General features: G+C 41.5%; 1 protein-coding gene across 5 annotated transcripts in view; it reads right to left on the bottom strand.

Annotated features, from left to right (window-relative positions):
- Positions 1–20,075, bottom strand: part of LOC129702661 (zinc finger X-chromosomal protein-like) — a 33,040-nt gene extending 12,965 nt beyond the window's left edge. For 2 of the 5 annotated variants that reach the window (XM_055644550.1, XM_055644547.1), the window contains exons 1-5: positions 19,927–20,074; positions 9,195–9,280; positions 8,697–8,729; positions 4,284–4,381; positions 1,804–2,370 (exon numbers count right to left, since the gene is read on the bottom strand). In XM_055644550.1, coding sequence (XP_055500525.1) covers positions 1,804–2,370; positions 4,284–4,350 — 634 coding nt within the window. In that variant the 5' untranslated portion in view covers positions 4,351–4,381; positions 8,697–8,729; positions 9,195–9,280; positions 19,927–20,074. Of the gene's footprint in view, positions 1–1,803; positions 2,371–4,283; positions 4,382–8,696; positions 8,730–9,194; positions 9,281–19,926 lie in introns of all 5 variants that reach the window. The other 3 variants (XM_055644551.1, XM_055644549.1, XM_055644548.1) reach the window with 3 other exon arrangements.
- Positions 20,076–27,031: the final 6,956 nt, after the last annotated feature.

The raw sequence follows: 27,031 nt of genomic DNA on the forward strand, positions 1-27,031 counted from the left end.
TCTACACTAATTCCATTTGCCCGAATTAGGATCGTATCCTTAAGAAAGAGGATGAATGGTGAGGCAAGCTCAAAGACCCAAATGCCTTTATCCAGCTTCTATATGTTTCACTGAGCAAGGCTCTTGGGATGAGATAAATAACATGAGAACACACACAACTTTTCCCACCCAGACTGATTCAGAACCCATCCCAAATTTTATTTGCGTTTTGGGACTTAGCTTTGTTGGAAGTAGAATTGTATTTTCAGTGGCATGATCTTTCCTAAACATCTTTCGCATGGCAGATAATTGCCATGCATGGCACAAAGCCACGCAGACCATAAACATGCTTTATTTAACCTCTTCGTCAATTGTAACTATAAAAGCGTCTAGATTTACCTCAACATTTCTGGGTCATGGAAGAGTACGCAATTCCTGCAGTTACTAAGTCACAGTTTAAGCCATTTTAGTGTTAAGAGTATTTGTTGCAATTTGTTGAATGATATAATGCAAATGTAACAGAAAAACAGGTATAACATTTGAATTCATGCACTGAAGGCAGGTTATTAATTACATTTAATATTTTTAGATCAAAGACAGTAAAACTGGCATAAGCTGGTGGGTCATGCAAAAAAATAAATTTGTCTCCTTTCTTATCACCCCACAAAGTTCTGAGTTACTCAAATGTTCTTGATATGGGATAGACTAGGGAATCTGAGAACGACTGTGATTCGCAAAATAAAAGGCCAATTAACAGAAGACAGAAAGTTGGATAAAAATTGATAATTTTCAGGTAAGCAAACTGCAGCTAGCAGTGCACCAGTGCCCACTATTTACAATCTATATTAATGACCATGAAGTGAATGAGTGCATGGAATCCAAATGATCTGAATGATATAAGGTACCTGGATCCAAGATAGAGACATACAGAATAATGTGGATAAATGGAGAGAGATCACAGAATGCTGCTGGAGTGAGGGACCTAGCACATGAAACATAAAAAGCTCGCACGTCATTAGAGAAAATAATTAAAATAACAGGTGGAAAAATAGCATGTTTATTGCAGTATGTGTAATGAGGACTTTCTCCATGTGCACGATTATTGGCAAAATCATACCTGGAGCAATGTGTACAGACTTTGTCTCTTAATATGAGGGCAAGATCTGTGTTGAAGGCAGTTCAACAGATTGACGACTCCAAGTAAGAAGGGGCTTGTCTTGAGGAAATATTAAATAGAATCCTAACACCAGCATTTAGAAGAACAAAAAGTGTTGTAATTGAAACATGAATGATTCTGAGGCACATTAGTTGGACAGGTGCCGAGAAAACACTTCCTTCTTGGGGGAATCTAGAAATAGGGAGCATCATTTCAGATTAAGAGTTGTCCATTTAAGATGGAGATGAAAAGGAAATTCTTCTTTCAGAAGGTCACAAATCTTTGGATTTCCCTTCTACAAAGATGATCATTGAATATGTTGAAGACTGAAACAAAGATTTATTTTCTCTAAAAGGGAATGAAGAATGGAAGAAAACAAAGCTAGGACAAGATCAGACCAGTCATCTTACTGAATGGAACAGCACATTTGAGGAGCCAAACGTTCTTTTACTCATCCTACTTGTTATATATCATAATTATAAAACAAATTCAAATTGCATTCCCTTCTTATATTTCAATGATAGATTGGAAAGTTTCACACCCCTGGTAATTTTATAATAGAAAATGAAATACTACAATTTAATCAACTAGTTTGCAGGGATAAAGGAACAAATTGCATTATTACTTCATTTTCCATGTGCCAAAGGCCTACCTCTCTCGTCACTTACAGGAAATCATTAAATAATCTTCTCTAGTGCCTTTATTTCCTACAGGTGCCTCGATGGTTACAGGAACCGTCTCCTGCCTCTGAACATGTAAACTGCGTGTATCGATCACAGTCTCCACAGCAGAGTCCGCCACCAGAACCTCTTCTACATCTGGTAACAAGGTGTCTGCGACCATTTCAGCTTCTGTGACTGCAACGTGTTCATCAGTCGCCATATCAGACACATGTATCGACTCACTTGTCAATACATGTTCAGCTACACACATCGCCTCCGAGGTAATATCAGACGTCAAAACGTCTTCAGGAATTGTGGTCAAATTTTCCTCTGTGGCAACATCTGTGTCCAGTACTTGCTCAGGAATAATTATAGTTTCTGGCTCCTCAATAATATCAGGACAGTGGACATCTTCAGTCACAACATCTTCAATGGCATCCTGTATTACGACAGAGTCTGTGTCATCAGAGACAAAGTGGGATCCAGAGGCAATATTGGAATCTACAAAGATAGTATCTTGAACTTCCACAAAAATATGGTGCCCATCGATATCTTCAGAAGTCACTTCGTGAACTGGAAAATTGAAAATCATATTTTTTTTAACATTCAATATTTTTCCTTGACATGCAAAAACAAAGCATGATTACTTTGTTAACATAAAAGTTACATCATAGAAAATGTACGACATAGGATGAGGCCATTCTGTTCAGCTTCTCTGTGACATTCGAAGCAACGCTGTCAAGTCTAACCTTACAACACTTGCCTCTGCAGGTCACAATGTCTCAAGAACATATCTGAGTACTTTTTACATGTGATGCAGGGTCCTGCCTCTACCACCATTCCAGGTGGTGACACGTAAATACTTACTCGTGGCGTAACCATTCTTCCTAATCGCCCTAAACCTTCAACAAATGACTTCCCTTTTTGACTTGATTAATCGAAATAGGCCTTTCCCCAAACAAAACAATCAAACCTTTTTCTCACAGCTAACTCATCGTTGCAAGGACTGGACAATCTGTTCTGAACAATCTCCTGCACCTTTTGCCTGCAAAGTGTTGCGTGTAAACTCAAGCTGTAGTCAAAACATTGTGCGCACTCTTCCGATGTAACCACCTGGCTATTATTATCATCTGTGACTCAGCTAATAAAGCAAAATATCCAAATGCCTTTTTTAAACCACCTTATCTACCTACTATGCTACTGCTAAGAATCTGTGGATAAATACATTATGCTACATGTGTGGGGAGTGAATTTAATTTGTCACATTCCTGTCCAAATGACCAGATAATTTAAATAGTTCTGCAGTCTAGAGTAGTTCAACCACATGAATTGTTTTTGAATCACCTACAAACTTCTCTATATATTTAAGTCTAAAATATATAGAGTACAAAAAAAAACACAAACAAAAAACAGCAGTCCAGTCACAAAACCCCCATCAACCTTGTAAACAATGGAATACTTTATTGTCACATGTGACTCGGCACAGTGAGATTCTTTGCTTGCGTACCCAATGTATACAAATCGCAGCCACCTACGGCGTTCCATTATCATGCCAACACATCAATTCTGGGTCCAGTGTATGTGTTAATCTTCCTTGGATGCATGGACATTTACTTTTTCACTGTCAAATTTTTTGGTAAACTCTATATTGACTACTTGAAATGCAATGCTCTCCATTCACTCATCAATTCTGCTCACTAATTCCTCAAAAAATGCAATTAAAATTGTCAGATATCATCTTCCATTAACAAATCCATTCTAACTAGCCATGATAAATCAGTACTTTTTTGAATGACGTTATATTCTTCCTCAGAAATGATTCAAATATTTTGCCCATTAAAACTGTTTTAAAATAGCTCAGTTTATCTGTTAAAGTTAATCTCGGGACATCTACCTTGTTATTGATCCATACTTATAAAACATCAAATCCATTCATAAAGCTAGTAGGTTCATTATTTAACTACGTTTCACTTCTCAGTCATAGTGAGATAGAGCGTAGAAACAGACCCTTCAGCCCTCTGAGTTTGTGACAAAAATCAAACACCCATCCATATTTACAAGAATCCCACCCTAAGTGAATTACTGTTAAAACACAAAGTTCTTGTGCTATAACACCAGGATAAGTGCTCAACTAAGAAAACCAAGCCCAATGCCAATGCCTAGATCCCCCTCAACAGTGCTTGTTCCCTCCGCATCAGTTACAAGGATAATGATATCCTGCGAACTGTGGTTTTCTACCAGTCGTTGGACTACACTTAACTGAATTCTCAAGAGGCACTACTCAATCCGATGTCTCTGCATCCCCTCCAACAGGCACCTCTTCCATAACCGATATATTCTGAGGCCCTTTGCTGTTGTTACTTTCTGCCAAACCACAAGAACAGAACTGTAGCCTCTTTCCCTCTACCACTGAACCACTATCCTAAAGAACACTAACAATTACCCCTTAAATATTCTTAATGTTACAATACAAATCTGTATATTACCTGTGTTATCAAAAATCACCTTGGGCTCTTGTTGCTGCAGGTCGAGCCCTCCTACATCTTCATCCATGGTCTGCAAATTTCATTGGTCACTGCTTAATCTGTTAAATAAATCAGGAAGTTTTAAAGGATGTTTTACAAAATATTTTGATTATCACTTCAGTTAAACACAAATAGGATAATCACAGCTCATTGTTATCTGAAAGGTAGTTAGACAACTATTATGTTTTCAACTACCTGCTACACTTCATCGTTAAATGTATAACATCAATATTCATATATGTCATTTTATGCCTTTTTGTAAATGGTGCCAAAATATAGCGAGTGTGCATGTGTGAGTTATGCAAAAAAGAATTCACTGTGCAGTGCACAGGTGACAATAAACAACCATTGAAATTTAAATGAAAAAGATAAGAAACTTTTTTTTAAAGAATTTGAATATTTTGTACAATAATTAGGCTTTACCAGGAATAGAAAGTTGCAATTGTTACAGCGAGACCATGTCTACTCAGATTCCATTGTTCTGAAATTTGGAATACTTGAATACTTGGGGGATGTCCCCCCTTCCCTGGTATGGATCTTTTGCATTTTTCTGCTTGAAATTGTGCAATCTGGGGCATACTGTAGCGAGTCTTTTAACTTACACTTGAATGCAACATTTATGCTTTAAATTGGATTAGCTATGAATAAGGTTAGGCTAAATTACATTCTCAATTACATTGTTTTAGAAGGAACTGCAGATGCAGGAAGATCGAAGGTAGACAAAAATGTTGGAGAAACTCAGCGGGTGAGGCAGCATCTATGGAGCGAAGGAAATAGGCAATGTTTCGGGTCGAGACCCTGCTTCAGTCTGAGGAAGGGTCTCAACCCAACCTATTTCCTTTGCTCCATAGATGCTGTCTCACCCGCTGAGTTTCTCCAGTATTTTTGTCTACCTTCCTAATTACATTCTACAGTAGAGCCAGGCTCTGATCAACAGGTGCAGCACATGAATGACCTTAATATATTCATGTATGGAAATCAGATCATAATCAAGCACTTGATCCATGTTGACCAACCTTGGTCTCACGGCACACCTGGTACTACTCCTGACCCTGACTCCAGTTGCATTCCTTCTCTCATTCCTGACCCCGAGTCCAGCCTTACACCTGACCACTTATTCTACCCTGATCATAGTTGCTTACCTGCTTCGGTTCCCAGTGCTGAACACTCCCATTGTCCTAGCTTTGACTGCACACCTGGTACTATTCGAGACCTTGACTCTGGATACACACTTTGCCTTGCTCCTAGCCCCTCTGCTCTGACAATATATCTGGCTTACACATAAAGCCCGAGCTTCTGCCAATCTTGTAATCAAGGACATCAATCTTTTTTTTAAATGATGAATATCAGAAGCTCAACAAGAAAAGTAAGCTTTGTATGCATACAACTACACATTCACATCTGTAAACTCTGCAGTCAAAATCGCCAACCTCAAATTTGCTGCGAGGAAACAGACATCACCAGATCATCCTTTCCCCGCAGGGAGGAAAAGAAAAGTAACAGCATGTAGAGTATGAAGCTCAAGAACTGCATTTGCTAATTTACTCCCCGACTGTCTAGGCCATCAAAACGTCCTGCAGCCTAACAGGAAGTACACGTGAACACATCAATTGTCTCTTATTGTTCAATATCAAAATAGCATTATCAAAGACTCACTGCTGAGCAAGAGAATGGGCTGAGACTCATTGGTTCATATACAAAATAGTAAATTGCCCTAACTTTAGGGCAGCATTTGAAGTAAGGAAACAGAGAACAGAAACCTGCAATTTAACAATATTTTTAATACCTGGACATACTATTAACATCTGTTCAATCAGAAGTATTGTGGATTATTTTCAAGTGTAATATCTTAGTATGTGATAAATAGCTCAACTACTGCATCATAACTAGAGCTTCCCACAGAGTGTTAGATTTTGAGAAACTATTTATTAATTATTTAACAATATATATTTTGGCAAAATAAATATTTATTTCACCCCTTTTTTCATATTTTTATTTGAGATTAAAATCTTGAACGATGATAATTTACAAGATCTTGGGAATTTTGCTACATAAATCTGCTGCATAAATGTAGTCTTATTGTTGTCTTAATATAAATTTATAGTCATTATAATAAATATTATAGTCATCATAGTCATAAATTGTCTTATTTACATGTTTTTAATTTATTAACATTTTTAGAAAGAAAAGCTGACTCCAACTCACAGATGTAGATATTAGAGAGATATTGGAGATAATTATTTTCTCCTTCCAGAAGTAATTTTAACATATCAATGTCAAGAAGTAGTTTAAAGCTGGTTCTGGAAGGAGGAAAGATAAGTAAGACAGACAGAATCATTTTGAAAACCAATCTAGGACTCAGGGCTTTGGTAAGTGAAGGAACATTTTAGGGCCAAGTTTTGAATAACCATGTCCAGAACCAGGGACTACAGTTTAAGAATAAGGGGTAGGCCATTTAGAACGGAGATGAGGAAAAACATTTTTACGCAGAGAGTTGGGAATCTGTGGAATTCTCTGCCTCAGAAGGCAGTGGAGGCCAATTCTCTGGATGCTTCCAAGAGAGAGTTAGATAGAGCTCTTAAAGGTAGCAGTGTCAGGGGCTATGGTGAGAAGGCAGGAACGGGGTACTGAATGTGGATGATCAGCCCTGATCATAGTGAATGGCGGTGCTGGATCGAAGGGCCAAATGGCCTACTCCCGCTCCTATTGTCTACAATGGAGAACAGAACAAAGATTACAGAATAATCAAATCTTGATGTAAAGTATGCATGGATCAGGGTTTCAAATGAGCAGAGCCACAGTGACATTATTTCAGGGAGGTGAAGAAATGTGATATTAGTGCTGGTGATGTCAGAAGTTCACGGGATCAAATATGACAAATCTTAACAAACCACTTTGGGTTTAATTTTCCAAATGTTTTCCTGGAGGAAGTTTTTTCCCCCTCCTTTGTTAGAGGTGAGCAAAAATCTGGTATATTATCAATTTGAGATCAAGACGGATAGTGAAAGAAAACAGAATGTCCTCTGTCGAAACTAATATTACATTTTAAATGATGTTGATGCGCAATATTAGAAATAGAAGGCTCTAAGTACAAATTATTGGGTGAAAAAAGAGGTAATGTTTGGAACATGGGAAGAAACTCATTGCTGATGACCAAATATAGACAAGGATGGAACTAGGTCGTATGCAGCTATGTGAATAGCCTGGAGAGAGCGGATGTGGCGAGGATGTTTCCACTAATGGGAGAGTCTAGGACCAGCAGCCATAGGCTCAGAATAAAAGGACGTACCTTTACAAAGGAGATGAAGAAGAATTTCTTCAGTCAGAAGGTAGTGAATCTATGGAACTCATTGCTAAAGTAGATTGTAGAGGCCCAGTCAATGGATATTTTTAAGACAGAGATTGATAGATCCTTGATTATAGATAATAGATGCGGGAATAGGCCATTCGGCCCAGAGCCAGCACCGCCATTCAATGTGATCATGGCTGATCATCCCCAATCAGTACCCCGTTCCTGCCTTCTCCCCATATCCCCTGACTCTGCTATCTATGAGCCCAATCTAGCTCTCTCTTGAAAGTATCCAGAGAACGAGCCTCCACCGCCCTCTGAGAGAGAATTCCACAGACTCACAACTCTCTGTGAGAAAAAGTGTTTCCTCGTCTCCATTCTAAATGGCTTACTCCTTATTCTTAAACTGTGGCTCCTGGTTAGTACGAGCGCCAAGGGTTATGGGGAAAAGGCAGGAGAATTAGGTTGAGAGGGAAAGAAAGATCAGCCATGATTGAATGGCAGAGCAGACTTGATGGGCCGAATGGCTTAATTGTGCTCCATTAACTTATAAACTTACAACATGGCAGGAGAGGTGCTAGAGTAGGATGTTGTGTTCAACAGTATCAAAGGCTGCAGACTGTTTGAGAAGAATTAGGAGGAATAAGTATATGCAGGCAGAAAAGCCGTTTGCAGTCATACCTTCAAATTCAAATGATTAAAAAATCTACATGGATGTGACTTACATAGCACCTTATTTGGAAAACATACTCGGAAGCCACATCTGCCTGCCCAGCTTCAAATATTAATTGCTGAAAACTGCAATTAAATAAAGAAGGCACATCTATTTGCCCCAATACCTGTGAAACATCATCCACTGGGCCCCAATAGATTTGTTTAGCCTTAAACAACAGACTGACGAGAATTTTTAATGATGTAAGAATCGAGGTTAGAGCTCAGTGAATTCACCACAAATAATCATGCAATAAAAACTAATCAATGTAACCAAAATATATTTGTTCTTAACACGGGAAACAAATGTGTCTTTTGACTGAAACCACCATTTTAGTGTTTGACATTAAATGTTGTTATAAAATATTTCTTACCTTAGCTCGACCTTCCTTCAAACTTTCAATAAGCTGTTAAAGAAAGGAATTTTAGTTTACCAAGCCTGCAGATTAATATGTAAATTAAAAAGCTCGATTTTCAAAAACACGTTTAATGGGAATGACCAATGTGAATCCGTGAAATAAGTTTTGTGTCTTGGTCTTCTTACTTTAGAAAGGATTGTGTGCCTTGGCACTGTGGGAAACAGATTTATGAATTGATTCCTTGGGCGAGGGATTGGAGTTAAATTTGTTTAAACTCTTTGGAGATTGGAAAGATGAGAGATGGTATAATTGAAACATATGTGATTCTGAGCGGGCTTCCAAAAAGGTTCAATATTCAAAAGACAAACAGGTTTGTAGGCGAATTGACTTGGTAAAATTGTAAATTGTCCCCCAGTGCGTGTAGGATAGTGTTAGTGTGCGGGGATCGCTGCTCGGCTCGGACTCTTCCGATTTATTATTTAAAAACACATTCCTTCAGACTTAATTACTTACCTTTTAAAATAGTTATTTTCAGCATGTATGGACGTCGATCACCCTTTGGTTGCAATCAGTTGGAAGCACCTAAATGATGGAGACACCTGGTGAAAAAAAGGGAGTAAAGATAAAATTAGTTTTATCACTTCATGCCTCAAAATCTATACACACTTACTAAAGTGATTTGAACCACATGAATCTCACTTACTGTACCCGAATTGGATCACACCATTCAAACTATCATAGAAACATAGAAAGTAGGTGCAGGAGTAGACCATCCGGCCCTTTGAGCCAGCACCGCCATTCACTGTGATCATCCAGAATCAGTACCCTGTTCCTGCCTTTTCTCCATCTCCCTTGATTCCGTTAGCCCTAACTCTCTCTTGAATACATCCAGTGAATTGGCCTCCACTGCCTTCTGTGGCAGAGAATTTCACAGATTCACAACTCTCTGGCTGTCCCATCCCTTAAGAATATTATGTTTCAATAAGATCCCTTCTAAATTCCAGTGAATATAAGCCCAGTCGATCCATTCTTTCATCATATGTCAGTCCCCCACCCCGGAAATTAATCTGGTGAACCTACGCTGCATTCCCTTAATAGCAAGAATGTCCTTCCTCAAATTAGGAGACCATAACTGCACACCATACTCCAGGTGCGTTCTCACCCGGGCCCTGTACAACCGCAGTAGGACCTCCTTGCTCCTTTCCTCAATTCCTCTCACTATGAAGGCCAACATGCAATTTGCTTTCATGCCTGCTATTCCTGCATGCTTATTTTCAGTGACAGATGTGCAAGGACACCCAGGTCTTATTGCACCCCCCCCCCTTTCCAAATATGACACCATTCAGATAGTAATCTGCCTTCTTGTTCTTGCCACCAAAGTGGATAACCTCACATTTATCCATATTGTACTGCATCTACCCACTCACCCAACCTACCAAAGTCATCCTGCAGTCTCATAGCATCTTCCTCGCAGCTCACACTGCCACCAGCTTGGTGTCATCCGCAAACTTGGATATGTTACATGTTATTCGTTCTTCTAAATTGTTGATATTTATTGTAAATAACTAAGGTCCCAGCACTGAGCCTTGCGGCACCCCACTTGTCACTGCCTGCCATTCTGAAAAGGACCCGTTAATTTCTACTCATTGCTTCCTGTCTGCCAACCACTTCTCTATCCATGTCAATAACCTGTCCCCAATAACATGTGCTCTAATTTTGCAAACTAATCTCTTGTGTGGGACCTTGTCAAGTCAAGTCAAGTTTATTTGTCACATACACATACGAGATGTGCAGTGAAATGAAAGTGGCAATGCTCGCGGAACAACAAAACAACCAAACAAATTATAAACACAATCATAACACACATATTATTTTACATAATAAATAACAGAAGGAAAAACGTTCTGTACAGTTAGTCCCTGGTGAGAAAGGCGTTTACAGTCCGAATTGCCTCTGGGAAGAAACTCCTTCTCAACCTCTCCGTTCTCACTGCGTGGCAACGGAGGCGTTTGCCTGACCGTAGCGGCTGGAACAGTCCGTTGCAGGGGTGGAAGAGGTCTCTCATGATTTTGTTTGCTCTGGAGTTGCACCTCCTGTTGTATAGTTCCTGCAGGGGGGTGAGTGAAGTTCCCATAGTGCGTTCGGCCGAACGCACTACTCTCTGCAGAGCCTTCTTGTCCTTGGCAGAGCAATTCCCGAACCAGATGGTAATGTTCCCGGACAAGATGCTTTCCACCGCCGCTGCGTAGAAGCACTGGAGGATCCTCGGAGACACTCTGAATTTCCTCAATTGCCTGAGGTGGTAAAGGCGCTGCCTTGCCTTACTCACCAGTGCTGAGGCGTGTGATGACCATGTCATATCCTCAGAGATGTGGACTCCCAGATATTTAAAACAGTTCACCCTATCCACAGGATCCCCATTTATACTCAATGGAGTGTACGTCCTCGGATGATGTGCCCTCCTAAAGTCCATGATCAGCTCCTTCGTTTTTTTGATGTTCAAGAGGAGGCTGTTCTCCTGGCACCAGAGTGCTAGATCAGCCACCTCCTCCCGGTAGGTCAAAGGTCTTTTAAAAGTCCAGATACACCACATTCACTGGCTCCCCCACTCTACTTTTTACATCCTCAAAAAATTCCAGAAGATTAGTCAAGCATGATCTCTCCTTCATAAATTCATGCTGACTTTGACCGACCCTGTCACTGCCTTCTAAATGCGCTACCATCACATCTTTAATAATCGACTCAGGCATCTTCCCCACTACCGATGATGTCAGGCTAACTGATGTATAATTCCATTTTCTCTCTACCTTCTTTCTTTAAAAGTGGGGTTACATCAGCTACCCCCCACAGTCCACAGGAACTAGATAGTTCTACCCTCCAGTCCACAAGAATACAAGATGAATATATGTTAATGAATTGTAACAGAACATTCGTACACGTTCAAGTTGCCAGCAGGATTTCAAATAAAGATGAACTCTTTATGATGATTGAAAGGGTTTGATGTTAAATACTGCACACCAAATAAGTATCCACTATAAAAAACACAAATGTTAATAGTAATGTCAGGGAAATTAACCAATAAGGACAGTGAGAGAATTTCTGACAAATGAAAATTCTAGTATTAAAGCAAAAGCTCTATTTATTGTTAATGTTCGGGAACTGACAGCAATTCTACAATTCACAGATTTTAGCAATGAGGTAGTGTATCGATAATGTTTATTTTTGGTTGTATTAAGGGATAAATATTGATCATTGCACCAGTGAAACTAAGACTAGAATGTAATACAATCAATCTTTTTAAATCCACTAGAGGGCACACGGGTTTTAGTTTAATATTGCATCCTATATATTGTCAGCACCTTTGAAAGTGAAATACCCCCTTATCCATCTATTGAATTGTTCTAGAAATTCTAAGAGATGCACTTAATGATCCTTTTGGTTACTGGTCTTCCACTGAGAACATCAATTGTACCTGAGAGAGAAGATAAACTATTAACTTAATCTGGCTAGCATCCTAGTCTGCCACTGTGGTAGAATGTAGTGCATTCAAAAAGTATTCAGACCCCTTCACTTTTTCCACAATCTGTTATGTTCCAGCCTTATTTTAAAATTGATAAAATTAATTTAAAAAAAATCATGAATCGACACACAATACCTTGGAATGAAGAAGTGAAAATAGTTTAGAAATGTTTGCAAACTAATTAAAAAATGGCTGAAATATCACATTTTCACAACTATTCAGACCCTTTGTTATGACACTCAAAATTGAGCCTAGGTTCATTCTGTTTCCATTGCTTATAGATAGATATAGATATGCCATTTATTGTCACTATACATGTACAGTGAAACTGAAAGCTGCTCGTACTCAGTGCATACATACAATTTAGCACAAAAAAAAGAAACAAGAAACAGAAGGGAGATGGGGGGGGGGAAATAGGTGCACAAATTCTGCGGCGCTACATACATATATACAGATGGAAGTCCGTGTTGCGCGGTGTAGTCAATGCATGTGTGAATTTGAATTTATAGTAGATATAATTCTCGGAAAGCAACTATTCCTGAGTCTGTTTGTCCTGGATTTGATGCACCTATAGCGCCTTCCAGAGGGCAGCAGGTCGAACAGTCCAAACGCAGGATGGGAGCTGTCTTTGATGATCTTCTTTGCCCTGCTAAGGCAGCGGGAGGTGTAGATGTCCATCAGGGAGGGGAGAGGGCAGCCAATGATCCTCTGGGCTGTCCTGGTTACCCTCTCCCTGTCTGCCATGGTGCAGCTGCCATACCATGCTGTAATGCAGTATGTCAGCAGGCTCTCGATGGACGAGATGTTTGAGATGTTTCTACTTGATTGCAATACACCCGTGGTAAATTAAATTGATTGGACATGATTTGGAAAGGCATACACATGTCTATATAAGGTCCCACAGTTGACAGTGCATGTCACAGCAAAACCCAAACCATGAAGACGAAGGAATTGTCCGTAGACGTCTGAGACAGGATTGTGTCGAGACACAGATCTGAGGAAGGGTATAAAACAATTTCTGCAGCATTACAGGTCCCGAAGAGCACAGTGGCTTCCGTCATTCTTAAATGGAAGAACTTTGGAACCACCAGGACTCTTCATAGAGCTGGCCGTCTGGCCAAACTGAGCAATCAGGGAGAAGGACCTTGGTCAGGGAGGTGACCAAGTACCCGATGATCGCTCTGACAGAACTCCAGAGTTCCTCGGTGGAGATGGGAGAAACATTCAGGACAACTATATCTGCAGCACTCCACCAATTATTCCTTTATGGTAGAGTGGCCAAACGGAAGCCACTCCTCAGTAAAAGGCACATGCCTGAAAGCCAAAGAGAAGGCTTTGTTAACTATTCTACTGTAGTTGAATTCAGCTTAAGTTATTTCAAAGTGCTTTTGTGTTTTAAGTTAACTTTGATTTAAACTGTAAGGTTGTTTTTTGGGCAAGAGTTTGGAAGTTTAGAAGGAAATGAGAGGGAATCTTTTTGAAACTTATAAGATTATTTATTGAGGGTTTGGACACGCTAGAGGCAGGAAACATGTTCCCGATGTTGGGGAAGTCCAGAACCACGGGGCCACAGTTTAAGAATAACTGGTATGCCATTTAGAATGGAAACGAGGAAACACTTTTTCACAGAGTTGCAAGTCTGTGGAATTCTCTGCCTCGTAGGGTGGTGGAGGCTGGTTCTCTAGATACTTTCAAGAGAGAGCACAATAGGGCTCTTAAAGATAGCGGAGTCAGGGGATATGGCAGGAACGGGGTACTGATTGGGAATGATCAGCCATGATCACTGAATGGCGGTGCTGGCTAGAAGGGCTGAACGGCCTACTCCTGCACCTATTGTCTAAGACCTCAGCTCCACACTACCTGCTACCCACTTATCTTGCAGACCTCACTGGCCGACTTGACAGAACAAAGGGTTGGTGAGAGAGGCTCGCTACACGCAGTCCAAGTAAATGCATCACGCAAGGGCACTTACAGGAATTCCAGGTCAGCTGATCTACTCCACAACAGGCAAGGAGATGTCACTGAGAAACAAGGTCGACAAATGTTTTAGACACGAGTCCCTGATCAAACCATTCACCTGCCTTACCTTCCAGCTCCAATTGAAGGCCCAGGCCATAAATATCATCTTATCTGACACTCCACAAATGCCAATTGACTTGCTGAATATTTCCAAATTAGTGTTTATTTCAATCTTCCAGCATCAGAATATTTCCTATCTTCTGTGCAGAATTGTACAATTTTTTTGTGTGTAATGAGCAAATTTGTTGTTCAACATGTAGGAAGACGATATGGTGCTAGATGGCACTCTTGTTCCTGTGTTCCCAACAATTAGATTTACTTTTGGAAATTGCAATGATCATTCAGAGAAGTCTTTTGTTACCAACAGAGAGCATGCACTTTGAGGTTTGACAGTACTTTTTAATTAAAACTTGAATTCTCAATACTGTAATAAGTTAACCATTGACAACCAGCATTGTAATACTGTGGACAAGTGTGTGTATAAAGTGTTTTCAAGGGTTGCTTAAAACACAGCATAAAATTGGATTGAACATTGCTTGCTTTTGCCAAATTCTAGGCATTCGTTTTAAGTTTTATCTTTATTGCACTCAAGGTGATCAGGTGAAGTTTTGGGTCAGGACTCCTATTCAGACTGAAGAAGGATTCCAACACGAAATGCCGTTAAACCATTCCCTCCACAGATGCAGCCTGATCTGTTGAGTTACTCCAGCATTTTATGTTTGCTCAAGTTTTCAGCACATGGAGTGTTCAATGTCTTCATATTTTCTCACACCCAAACGATGTTCTCATGTTGATCTACTTAATGGATCTGTATTTCTACTACTTCTATGTGAATGAAAATCTGACACCTGGTGCTTGTAAAGGTTCTGTTGTAATGCTCACATGTGATCTGGAAGCCAGGCAAGTAGGAAATTGGGCATGATCAAAACAAGGGCAAATGTGCCAAGAGGAAAACGGGTCCATGAAAGGTAGATCAGAGCATAGACTCTGACAAATAACGTGGCTGGTGTCACACAACAGGTGCGGGTTGAGATTGGAGAAAGCAATATATTCTCTCAGGCACATAAAACATCACTACTGGCAGTTTGCTATCCCAAACATCAATCTTATATCTTCATTCTTAATGTGTCTTTGTCACTTTTTATTCCACGATCATATTATTCAACCTTGGGAAGTTAAAAATCAATGGAACCTATTGGGATCTCTTTGATTTCACAGGAAATATGCAGTCACGTTCAGTAGATTGACTGAGGTACACTCCCATTTGCTATTTTAATATTTTATGAACCAAAATTTCTGAATTTCTCATTCGAGAATAATCCTTGGTTTCCCATTTTTTCTTTGGTGGTCTGTGTCTTCTTTGTCTTTTCCTGTAATTATTGTTCCTAAACTTAGCTTTTTACATCTCTGCACGTTTTTATGCTCTGTAGTCACTCTTTTACAGTGCGCTCTATGTAGGATCAATCCACGCAAGGCTACAGGCCCGGATGGAGTCCAGGGAAGGGTACTAAAGGACTGTGCTGTACAGCTGGTGCAGGTATTCACGAGAATCTTCAATCTATTCTATCTCTGGCAATGGTCCCCAAGTGCCTGAAAACAGCCACCATAGTGCCGGTGCCAAAAAAGTCCAAAGTCACCAACTTGAACGACTACCGTCCGGTTGCCCTAACTCTAATCCCAATGAAGTGCTTCGAAAGGCTGGTCCTCTCCCATATCAAATCCAGCATCCCTGCCTCACTGGACTCTCATCAATTTGCATACAGGGCAAATAGATCAACAGAGGATGCCATCTCTCTGGCTCTTCACACTGTCCTGACTCACCTGGACAGACAGGGCACATACGTGAGGATGATCTTCATTGACTATAGCTCTGCATTCAATACGGTCATCCCCACCAAGCTCACCACCAAACTCCACCAGCTCGCCTGATATACGATTGGATCCTGAACTTTCTGACGGAGCAACCGCAGGCAGTGACACTGGGCCCGCACCTGTCCTCCACTATCACCCTGAGCACCGGCACACCACAGGGCCGTGTACTAAGCCCCATGCTCTACTCCCTCTTCACTCACGGCTGTGTTCCTGCATTCGACACCAACATCATCGTGAAGTTTGCAGACGACACAACAGTGATTGGGCTGATCACCAACGGTGATTAAACAAAATACAGGGCGGAGGTGCAGAACCTGGCGGACTGGTGCACATGTAACAACTTGTCACTAAACACCTCCAAGACCAAGGAGCTGATTATTGACTTCAGGAGGTCCCATAATGGAGAATACGCCCCAATCTCCATTTACGGGGACAGTGTGGAGAGAGTGTCCAGCTTTAAGTTTCTGGGCACTCACATTTCAGAGGACCTCACATAAAAAAGACTGGTCTGCCCCAACAGCTGCTGACAACGTTCTACCGCTGCACCACAGAGAGCATATTAACGTATGGCATCTCTGTGTGGTATCTCAGCTGCACGGAGGCGGAGAGGAGAGCTCTTCAGCGCGTCGTCCACAGAGCATCATTGGGACAGAGCTACCAGCCTTGGAGGGCATCTACCACACACGGTGCCTCAGGAAGGCCGTCAGCATCCATAAAGACTCATCACACCCCTGTAACGGGCTGTTTGAATTACTTCCCTGCGGCAGACGTTACAAGGCCTTCTACGCCCGTACCTCCAGACTCAGAAACAGCTTTATTCCAAGAGCTATAGCGGCTCTGAACTGGCCCTGCTGAGTGCCCACCATGGACTGTCTCCCTCGGATGGTCACGACACACAGCTTATTTATTTGTTGGAGCTGCATACTAAATCTCGTTGCACTGACGTGCAATGACAATAAAATATATTATTATTATTATTATTTTAGTGGATGATTTTCAAAACGTTTTAATACTTTATGTCAAGGATGGCATCTTGCTATACTAGTGTGAATGGTTGTGGGGAGCAAATGAGAATCAAAATTTGAGTTTACAATCCAATCAATCATGATAACTTGCTCCTAATTCATATATATGCTAATATTTTTCATGCAAATGTTCATAATCACTCTTCAGATCTCTTGCTCCAAACCTATTACTGCAACCCCGCCTGTCCATTCCACTGCAATAGTCCTATTTATATTTAACTCAATTGAAGTTAAAGGCCTGTCACAAATTGGCAAATTATAAAAAGCACACTGCCTGCTTTTGAGGTAAAAATCAATGTAAACTACTCTTCACCCTGTATACTGCAGACTTCAAGTATAAGTCTGACATATGCCACATACAGAAATATTCAGATGACACAGCGATTGTGGCATGTGTAAGGAACAGACATGAGGAGGAATACAGGGACTTGACCAGTGCTGTATGTGTCTGGAGTAAAGAGAACTGTTTCATCATGAATACAACCAAGACCAAAGAGATGGTTGTTAACTTTGGCAGGTCCAAGCTCCCCCTTCAGCCGGTTAACACTGCAGGGATGGACATTGATGTGGTTCGGACATATAAATATCTGGGAGAGCACCTTGATAACAAACTGGACTGGTCAGTCAACACCAATGCCCTCTACAAAAAAGGACAGAGCAGACTTTTTCCTCAGAAAGCTCAGATCCTTCAATGTGCGCAATGACATGCTGTACCTGTTCTACTACACTGTGGTTGCAAGTGTCATTTTCTATGCTGTTGTCTGCTGGGGTAACAACATCAGTGCTAAAAACAGCAAGAAGTTGGACAAGTTGGTAAAACGAGCCTAGCTCAGTGCTGGGGGGGGGGGGGGGAGGGGGGACTGGACTGTGGTGGATGTGCTTGAGAGTTGTATGAGGAGCAAGGTGCTGGTCATCCTCGACAACTCCAGGCACCCCCTCCATGAAATTCAGGAGGGTCAAAAGAGCACACAAAACAACAACCGGCTCCTCTCCCTGTGCTGTAGAATGGAGTGGTTCAGGAGATCCTTCACCCCTGCAGCTATTAGATTTTATTGGGCTGTATGGGGATGCTTTGCATTTTTAATAGCGAATTATTTGGTCTTTTTAAGCATTTATTGCTTTCAGGTATTGTCCTTATTGTATTTATTGTCTGCTTTCGTTCTGAATGTGTGAGGTTGTTGGCTTTTGGACATCTGAATTTCCCTGAGGGGATCAATAAAGTATTTATTATTAATAATTATGGCAAATAGGCCAAAAAGGATACCAATTAAAGATGAGAGTACCCTACCCATGCTCTTGAGATGAACGGCCTGACCCCGAGTTATTCGAGCACTTTGTGTTTGTTTTGTAAACCAGCGCCTACAGTTCCCTGTGTCTACATGCTCTGGATGATCTCAACAGCACATCTCTGGGGAGAATGGACAAACGACGTTTCGAGTCCGGACCGTTTTACGTAAAAAACGAGGTTCAGAAGCGCGGGGGAATACATGAATGAAATGGGACGTTTGCTTCATCGAAAGAGTGTCAAAACCACCAGGATATAATTTAATTGAACTGGGAAAACATTAGCACATCCTTGGCATGGACCCATATTTACACACACAGGTCGGGGCGGCAAGTAATCCAGGTTCATGAAGTACAAATTGTCCTTCCTTTTTAAAAAAAAAATGCTGGGTATGTGAGAGGAGGGCATGCAAGGAGCTGGGATGAAGACGGTGCTGCTTCCCCGCCGGGCAGGGTCGCCGTCTTGCAATGAGAGGCCACAGGAGCCCCTCCCTCCTCCTATATTGTCTTTCTTTTCAATATGCGAATGGCCGCCGGAGCAAAGTGGCGCGTAAACGCCCGGCGCCCATTGACAGATGAGAAGGGAGGGCGGGGGCGAAAGGGCCGCCGTGACGACAACCATGTTGGGCAATGGCGGCCGGGGCGGGGAGGGGAGACAGGCGCCAGGCCTGGAGCCGCCGACTCTCGGGACAGCGGCCATGAGCGAGGGAGTCCAATTAAGGGTGTCGACCCGAAACCACCCATTCCTCCTTCTCTCCAGAGATGCTGCCTGTCCCGCTGAGTTACTGCAGCATTCCGCGTCTTATTTTCAGGAGCGATAAACCGTCTGAGCGCGAATCGTTTTGCCTCTCTTTAAATCGGTCGCGAATCCGTTGTTCAAAAAAATCCTCCTCTCCACAGCGCTAACCCTCTCCCCCTCCCTCCCCTCCCCTCCGAGATGACGCTCCCGCCCGCCCGCTCTTCTCCCCGACGTGGGAAAGGACAAGATGAAGGTAAGGCGGGCGCGGGTTGGTTAGGTCCGACTCCGTGCTGCCCCTCAGTGACACAGAGAGAGAGAGAGAGAGGGAGGGAGAGAGAGGAGAGAGAGAGAGACAACGCTCGCCGCCAAGATGGCGCCCGGCGCGAGCCCTGCCCCCAACCGCCGACATTTTGTCTCCGCCGTCGGCCGCACAAAGCGCCTTGGCCGCAGCGGCTGCAGTTCTCCACCGCCCACACTCATCTCAAAACAAACAGAAAACACCGGCCTCGTCGACGCCCTCACCGTAACATAACAATGTATAATACAATATCCCCCCCACTCATGGTTTGAGTATATCTACGGTGCGGCCTAAACCTCGGCCCGAAGCGAAGCGCTTGTCTGCGAGTCTGGCCGCTTGAGGCCTAATGCGGCCTCCTCGAGGCCTACCAGCCGCCATTGAGTCCAGCGGCGGGAGTCGAGCGGAGAGGCGAACGGCCATGACCGGGATGGCGGCCGCGCGTCTGTAGGGAGGCGGCCGGGGCGCCCGATTGGCGCCTTCGCCCTTACCTGGTGATTGCGTCGGGCTGGCGGAGGTCGATAGCGGGGGTGCGTGTCGACTCCTTCCCGGGCTTGGGTTCAGGCTGAGCCTTTCCTGGCTGGGCCGAGCGCTGGCGGGTCGGGCCGGGCTGGGCCTAGCGCTGCCAATCAGGCTTTGTTGTTTGATGGCTGCGGGGAGGAGGAGGAGGAGCTCCGACTCTGCTCGGCTCCTCGCTGCCGCCGCCGCCGTCGTAATACGTAACGTCAGAGTCTAACCCCTAGGAAAATGCGGAAGAAGCAAGTGCGCTCAGGCCACAAGTGGGGGAGAGAGAAACGGAGACCCCAAACGTGCCCCGGCTTCAGCGTCCTCATGGCGGCGCGCCGCCAAACCCAGCCCGCCGCCCGGCCTCCGACCCTTCGCACACCCTCGGCCGCTTTTAAACGCTTGTTCTGGGACTGACAAAGCCCAAAGTAGGAAGAAGGAGAAGGGTATATGGAACCGGCGCTGAAACCACTGTCCCGGTGCCAGGCCGCCCGAGTCACCGGCTGTGCCCGTCCCATCTCATTGAGCCCGCATCCAAATGTTCCCCAACCCGGTCGGGGTAAAATCATTGCTGGTGGTCTCTGCAAGAGTCGCTACATATTTGTGTATTTTTCCTTCCTCTTTTCAGAATCATCCCCCCCCCCACAGCAATTGGATTGAGCTTCGTATTTCCCAACCTGACCCCGCCATTTCCCCCTCGCTGTCAACCATTTTGCCAAAGTTTTATTTATTTTTGTAACAAAACACAGTGTTGGGGGAACTCAGAGGGACGGGCAGCATCAGTGGAGGGGATGGACAGGCGATGGTTCGGGTCGGGACCTAACACTTTTTACACAAGATTCCAGCGTCTGGTTCCGTGTGTGTCTGTGTTGCATTTTAGTTTTGCTCTCAGCCTAATCTGGTACACGGGAACGGCTATGTTTTCTTTAAGTGAGAAGGGCAACGCCCCCGATGGTTTCCACGCCCTCTTTTTCCTGCACACCACGGGTGAGGGACGTAACTTTTTCTACACATAGAGTGGTGGGTATATGGACGAGCTGCCAGAGGATGTAGTTGAGGCAAGTATAACATGTAAAAGATATTTGGACAGATACAGGGATAGGAAAGGTTTAGAAGGATATGGGCCTAATGCAGGTAGGTGTGACTGCTGTCATAGTGATATATCATGAAAACTGGCCCTTTGGCCCAACATACCCGAGTTTGGTCCATATATCCCTCCAAACCTGTCCTGGCAAGGACAATTTAGGCTAAAGGGCCTGTTTCTATGTTCTGTGTCTATTTGCTTGTTGCCACCCATGCGATTTTCATTAGTATGGCGTATCATGAAAAGGGCATTGCGTTTGCAGCATGATCTTTTGGTTCTGGTGCAGGTGTTCAGTGTACATAAGCTGACGTTTATACATTGGGTGGGAGGAGAGCTGATGTATGGAGATCCCATTTACCCAGAGTGCCGGTTTTAAAGCTCGGTCAAGGAGAAGAAACAAGATTAGAGATACAATTGCAATTGTGGGATTCGTGGGTGAAGAGATTAAAAGGTTCAAGGGGATACCGTGTGGAGCAACATGTTTTGAAATGTGAAAGAGGTAAACACTTGGATATTTATCTAATAAGTTATCAAAATGCAAATTCTGCTGGAAATATGAAAAAACCCCATAATGTTGGAAACACTTGGCAGACCAGATAACATTTGCGGAGTGAGAAAATATTATGTTTCATATTGATGGTCTTTGATTGAAACTGGAAATATATCCACTAAGCCGGTTTAACCATCCAGAAGAATGGGAGATGAACCCAGGGTATCATGAGGTTGGAAGGGGAGATTAATTCATAAAAGGAGTGATAATGCAAATATCCAAGGTGTAGTGATACGCGGAAGCAGTGACAGACTGAAATTATCTAATGAATCCTGAAAAGCAGAAGTTGGTTTAACTGACGGTGGAATCTGGAGGGCTACATAACATGCCTATGAGAACTATCTTTGCTCTTCCTCCAGCAGGCTGATTTTATTTTATCTTCACATTTCAGATGAAATTTGCTGAATAAGATATCAATCATGTTGATTTCTTTTGTGTGAGAGGGCTTAATTTGAGTGAATATTTATTAAACAATTCTATAATGTTACTCCCCACACCAACACTAAGTTGCAGAAGGGCTATAAAGGAGTTAATTGCTTTTCTTTGGTATGAAAATATTCTCATTGAGTCACCGCACAGACTTTCATGGAAAAGAGCAAGGAAAGGATTCACTGGTGCTACAAATTTGATTGTAGATCCATGGAGGTATATAATAAGTCATGGCAAACTGGATAGACTTTGCCTCTCAAAGGGTTGGATGATTGCCTAAAAAAAAGTGAATGCAAGGCCTATTATCTGTATTAAAACCACTGTATAGCCAACATTTGTCTGAAATAATTGATGTACATGTTGATGCTTGAAAGTTAATGAGCTCCAGGGTTTAACAAGGAATACCTGATTTTTTTTTAAATGCAATGTAGCATGTACAGTGTTGATTTCATGAAATAAATTTAATAATGATCTTTGCAAAATATCTGTTTTATGTGAAGTTATTCCTTGGTGATATTTTTGGGAGGGGCAGGTGGAGTAATAATAATAATAAAAAAATTTATTTATTGGGCGCCTTTCAGACGTCTCAAGGACACCTTACATAGGTTAACAGGAAATATAAACATATAATCAGAATTAAATAAATAATAAAGACATCACAGAAACACAAATTAAAAACAGAATTCAGTTCAAAAATCAAAAACACAATGTGAAGAGTAGAGCTGGTCCCGAGGCACATTCAAGCCAGGACAACTGCTACTCGTCATGTAGCCTGGACCACCATCTGGAATTGAAAGTTTATCTAGAATTATTAAACACTGTATATGGCATGACCATGTTGTTTTTATAAAATGTGATATGTTGTCGCCAAATCAACTATTAAGGAATGCTTAAAAAAAGAAGCATTGAAGAACATGTTACAGCATGCTTAATCATATTGATGACTCATTCTATATAATGGTTAATGCAGATCAAGTGAAAACCTATTACTACTACTTTTAATCAATATGCCGTCAGTGTATTGAGATCTTTTCTAATCCCCAAGCACAAATCTAGAATGGGGATAAGGAATGAAGTGGATATTTGTTGCATCATTATTTTCATGTTTGACAGTAAAGTTAAAACCCAAACGAAAGGTTTCACAAGATAACTTTACTAAAATAACTCTGTTTTGGAGGACTGCCAATTTAGCCCATGATAGAAATAGTGCACTATGATAAAGATAGTGCTGTGAAACAGAATCAATTGTACTATTAACTGTTTTCCTCAATAAAATTAAATCGTATTGGATAATAATTGGCCTAATCTCTATTAATTTGGATGGTAAAGTATAGGACATGCATATTGGACATGATCAAATTGATTGACCCTACTTGACATTTTTTGGTACCACTTTAAATTATATATGATTTTACATATTGGACAGTAGAGGTAAACTGAACTTGTGGAATGTCGAAAGTATAAGTACATAAATGAATACAAAGCAATGTAGATAGTTCAGAATACCATAAATCGCCACTAGTTGTTAAATACAGTGGTTAGCAACCAAAATTATTACATGTTATTTAATGGGCATACTGCTGCAGTGATAGGTTATTGGACAGATTATGGTTTTTGTATAGTGCTGAAGAGTCTCGACCCAAAATGTAACCTATTCCTTTTCTCCAGAGGTGCTGTCTGACCGACTGAGTTACTCCAGCTTTTTGTGTCTACCATTGGTGATATAAACATGTCTTTGTTAGCAGTTGATGCCCACTTTGGAAATACCATTAATCTCTGGATCAAGTGTCATATTTAGAAGTGCTTTTTCTTTTTCACTTGGAATTTCTGTTCTACTTCTGTACATGGTCGATGATACCAGAGATAACTTGAATCTCAGATATCGCTTCTCAATGTTCCAGTTTACAAGTGGCTAGTAGTTCTCTGGCCATTGTTTATGGCCTTTGATTTAATAGATTTCTGTGACGAAATCACAAAACTAACATAGTCAAAAGTGTAGCTCATGGTTTAATCTTATGTTCTTTTTAAATAACTAAAAGCTTTCCCAGAATTTAGTACTGGGGTGGATTTTCATTTTCCTTGATCAGCTTTCAAATTAAACTGTATATGCATTCAGAATATCCACACACGTCTCAAATGCATTATTTTGGCACTTTATGGACTCCAGCTCCCAGTGTGAATCACTGCCAGCAATAAGCTACAGAGAAATGTGGGCTGTCAGATTTTTTTCACATTAGGTTTGGATTTGAGTTAAATTACTTCTGAGAACACAATGAATTGTCAAACTGCAATTTCTCTCCAAACAGATTAATGTCAAAGACAGAAGGGATGAGAAAAAAATACAAATTAGTCAAACAATATTAAAATAGTATACTGCAATCAAATCTAAAACAAAAAAACAGGAGTTTTTCCATTACCTATATAGTGGACCATTTCGCTCATCTTCACAATTCCTGTTCCACACGGACCTTTCTATCTCACTTTTAGTCTTTAGATCCAGAAACACTGATGGGATACAGTTCATCTTGATTTTTAACCCATCATTTGGCCAAATTTAGCAACCCCCTTCCAATTTTTTCCCACCTCTCAGATCTCATTTTTACAGTGAACATCTTGTCCTTGGCTCTTATTGCACAGCAAAAAAATGCAGATGTCGTAAATGTGAAGTTAAAATACAGTATCGGAAATAACAGGTCAGGGAAAATTGTTGGAAGTATTAATGTTTCAGGACCAAGAAGCCATGAAAAGTCAGAAAGGTGGTCTTAATTTGCGGGGTTGGGATCTCTAGCACTAACTTGTTTTCTCACTTATCTGTTCTGATCAAGTCTTCATTGTTCAAAATTAAGTTTGTTATTTCCGCATACACTGCTTGGCCTTTTAAGCATTTCCTTTTTGTTTCCAATTTTCACATTTGAAACCTTTTGATTCAACTTTAGGAACAGCGATTGTGAAGAAGCTGCATCTCTAGCATGATAGTGGAGTCAGGGGATATGGGGAGAAGGCAGGAACGGGGTACTGATTGGGGATGATCAGCCATGATCATATTGAATGGCGGTGCTGGCTCAAAGGGCCGAATGGCCTACTCCTGCACCTATTGTCTATTCTCATCTTCAGTGGTATCTGGTCCATCTCATGCCCACTTTTCTGCAGTTTAAGACTATATTGAAAACTTAAGTTTTAACTCCATTTCTCTTTCGACAAATGCCTGACTTCCTGAGTGTTTCCAACATATTCTATTTTTCCCAGCCCCAGCACACCTTCCATTTTATCCAACAAAACGATTCCTTATGGAAGTTGATGTATACAATTTCACATTTTTGAATCTGCATGTTACATTCAATGACCAATTCCATATGGAACATAATGGCCTAATTCTGCTCCTATCACTGATGAACCCAAATAAAAAGCATGGATCATTGGGGTTTATTTTTGGTGGGCTGGAATTAAAAAACATTAATGCTTTGTAAGATCAAGGTCAAATTACATTTCTGTGTACACAATATATAAATGATGTTTGGTTCACTGGATAAGGTATCACAAATATTGGGAAGATGGCAACAGAATTGTGGTTGTACCAGCAGGAAAGGATTAAAATCTTTTATCTTTAAAATATAAATCTAATTGGGTTATTTTATGTTATGAACATTTTTCATTTGACTAGGCAGGTGTTTCTACTTAGTAATATAGCATGGAAACAGGCCCAACCTGTTCTGGCTAATGAAGATGCACCATCAAAGATAGTCCTATTTGCCTGTATGGCTTATATCCCTCTAAACGTTTCCTATCCATGTATGTCCAAATGTCTTAAATGTTATTATTGTATCTGTCTCAGCTACTTTCTTTGGCAGCTCGTTCCTATGAACTTTAGTTCTTGATTCTCCTATCCTGGTAAAGGACCATGGATTCATCCTATCTATTCCTTTCACAGTTTTTAATTCACCCCTGAGCACCCCTCAGCCTCTTGCAGTCCAAGGAATAAGTCCTAGCCTGATCAACCTCTTCCTATAGTTCAGGCTGTCGAGACTTGGACACATGTTTGTAATTCTCTGCATGCTTTCCAGCTTAATGACGTCTTTCCAATAGCACGTTGACCAAAACAAATGCATAATACTCCAAGTGTGGCCACACTAACGTCTTGTACAACTATAACATAACGTCAACGTCGGTCTGAAGCTCAAGAGGAGTTGATACATTGCATTAAGCTGAATTGACTGTTTCCCGTACATTCTGTCATGGCATGATTTTCAATGTGGCAAACTGAAATGTATAATTTCTTCTAAAAAAATGTGATTAAATAACAGTGTCAGTTCTGGAATCAAGTACTATGTGGAGAAACAAAGCAGATGATTGCAAAAGAATCCCGAAACAGATTGCCAACACCTATCAATAATGCTAAGAGAGCTATGATGTAGATGAGGAAAAGGACATGCCTAAAATAGACCATTGAGCATTTGTGAAATGAGGCAAAAGAATAGAAACAAAATCTATATTGACTAAGTGAGAATAGGTAGGAATGGAAAAATTGGAGAATATTTCCTGGGGAAAGCTAGAGGTCAATCTGGTAAAATGAGAACACAATGTACCCAAGTCACAGATCATGTCAACTTGTGCAGAGAACTACAGACAATGAATTTGCTATAACAATCTAAGAAATTTCTAAGTGACTCAGAAAAGAGGAATGTTTAAGGCTGTAGAGAAGATAGTGGACAAAGGGAGATTAAATGAGTGGTGATGGGGTCCTGTTAGACTTGAGTTACAGCGCAGAAACAGGCACATCGGCCCACTGTCCACTCTGACCAACGATCACCCCATACACTAACACTATCCTACACATTAGGGACAATTTAAATGTAACTAATTTACCCCCTACAAACCTGTATGTCTTTGCAGTGTGGAAAGAAACCAAAGCACTTGGAGAAAGCTCACATGGTCACAGGGAGAACATACAAATCCATACAGACACCACCCGTAGTCAGGATCGAACCTGGGTCTCTGGCGCTATAAGACAGTAACTCTGCCACTGTGCTCT

This window comes from Leucoraja erinacea, chromosome 13, assembly GCF_028641065.1.
Source record: "Leucoraja erinacea ecotype New England chromosome 13, Leri_hhj_1, whole genome shotgun sequence".
In the NCBI taxonomy this organism is placed as follows: Eukaryota; Metazoa; Chordata; class Chondrichthyes; order Rajiformes; family Rajidae; genus Leucoraja; species Leucoraja erinaceus.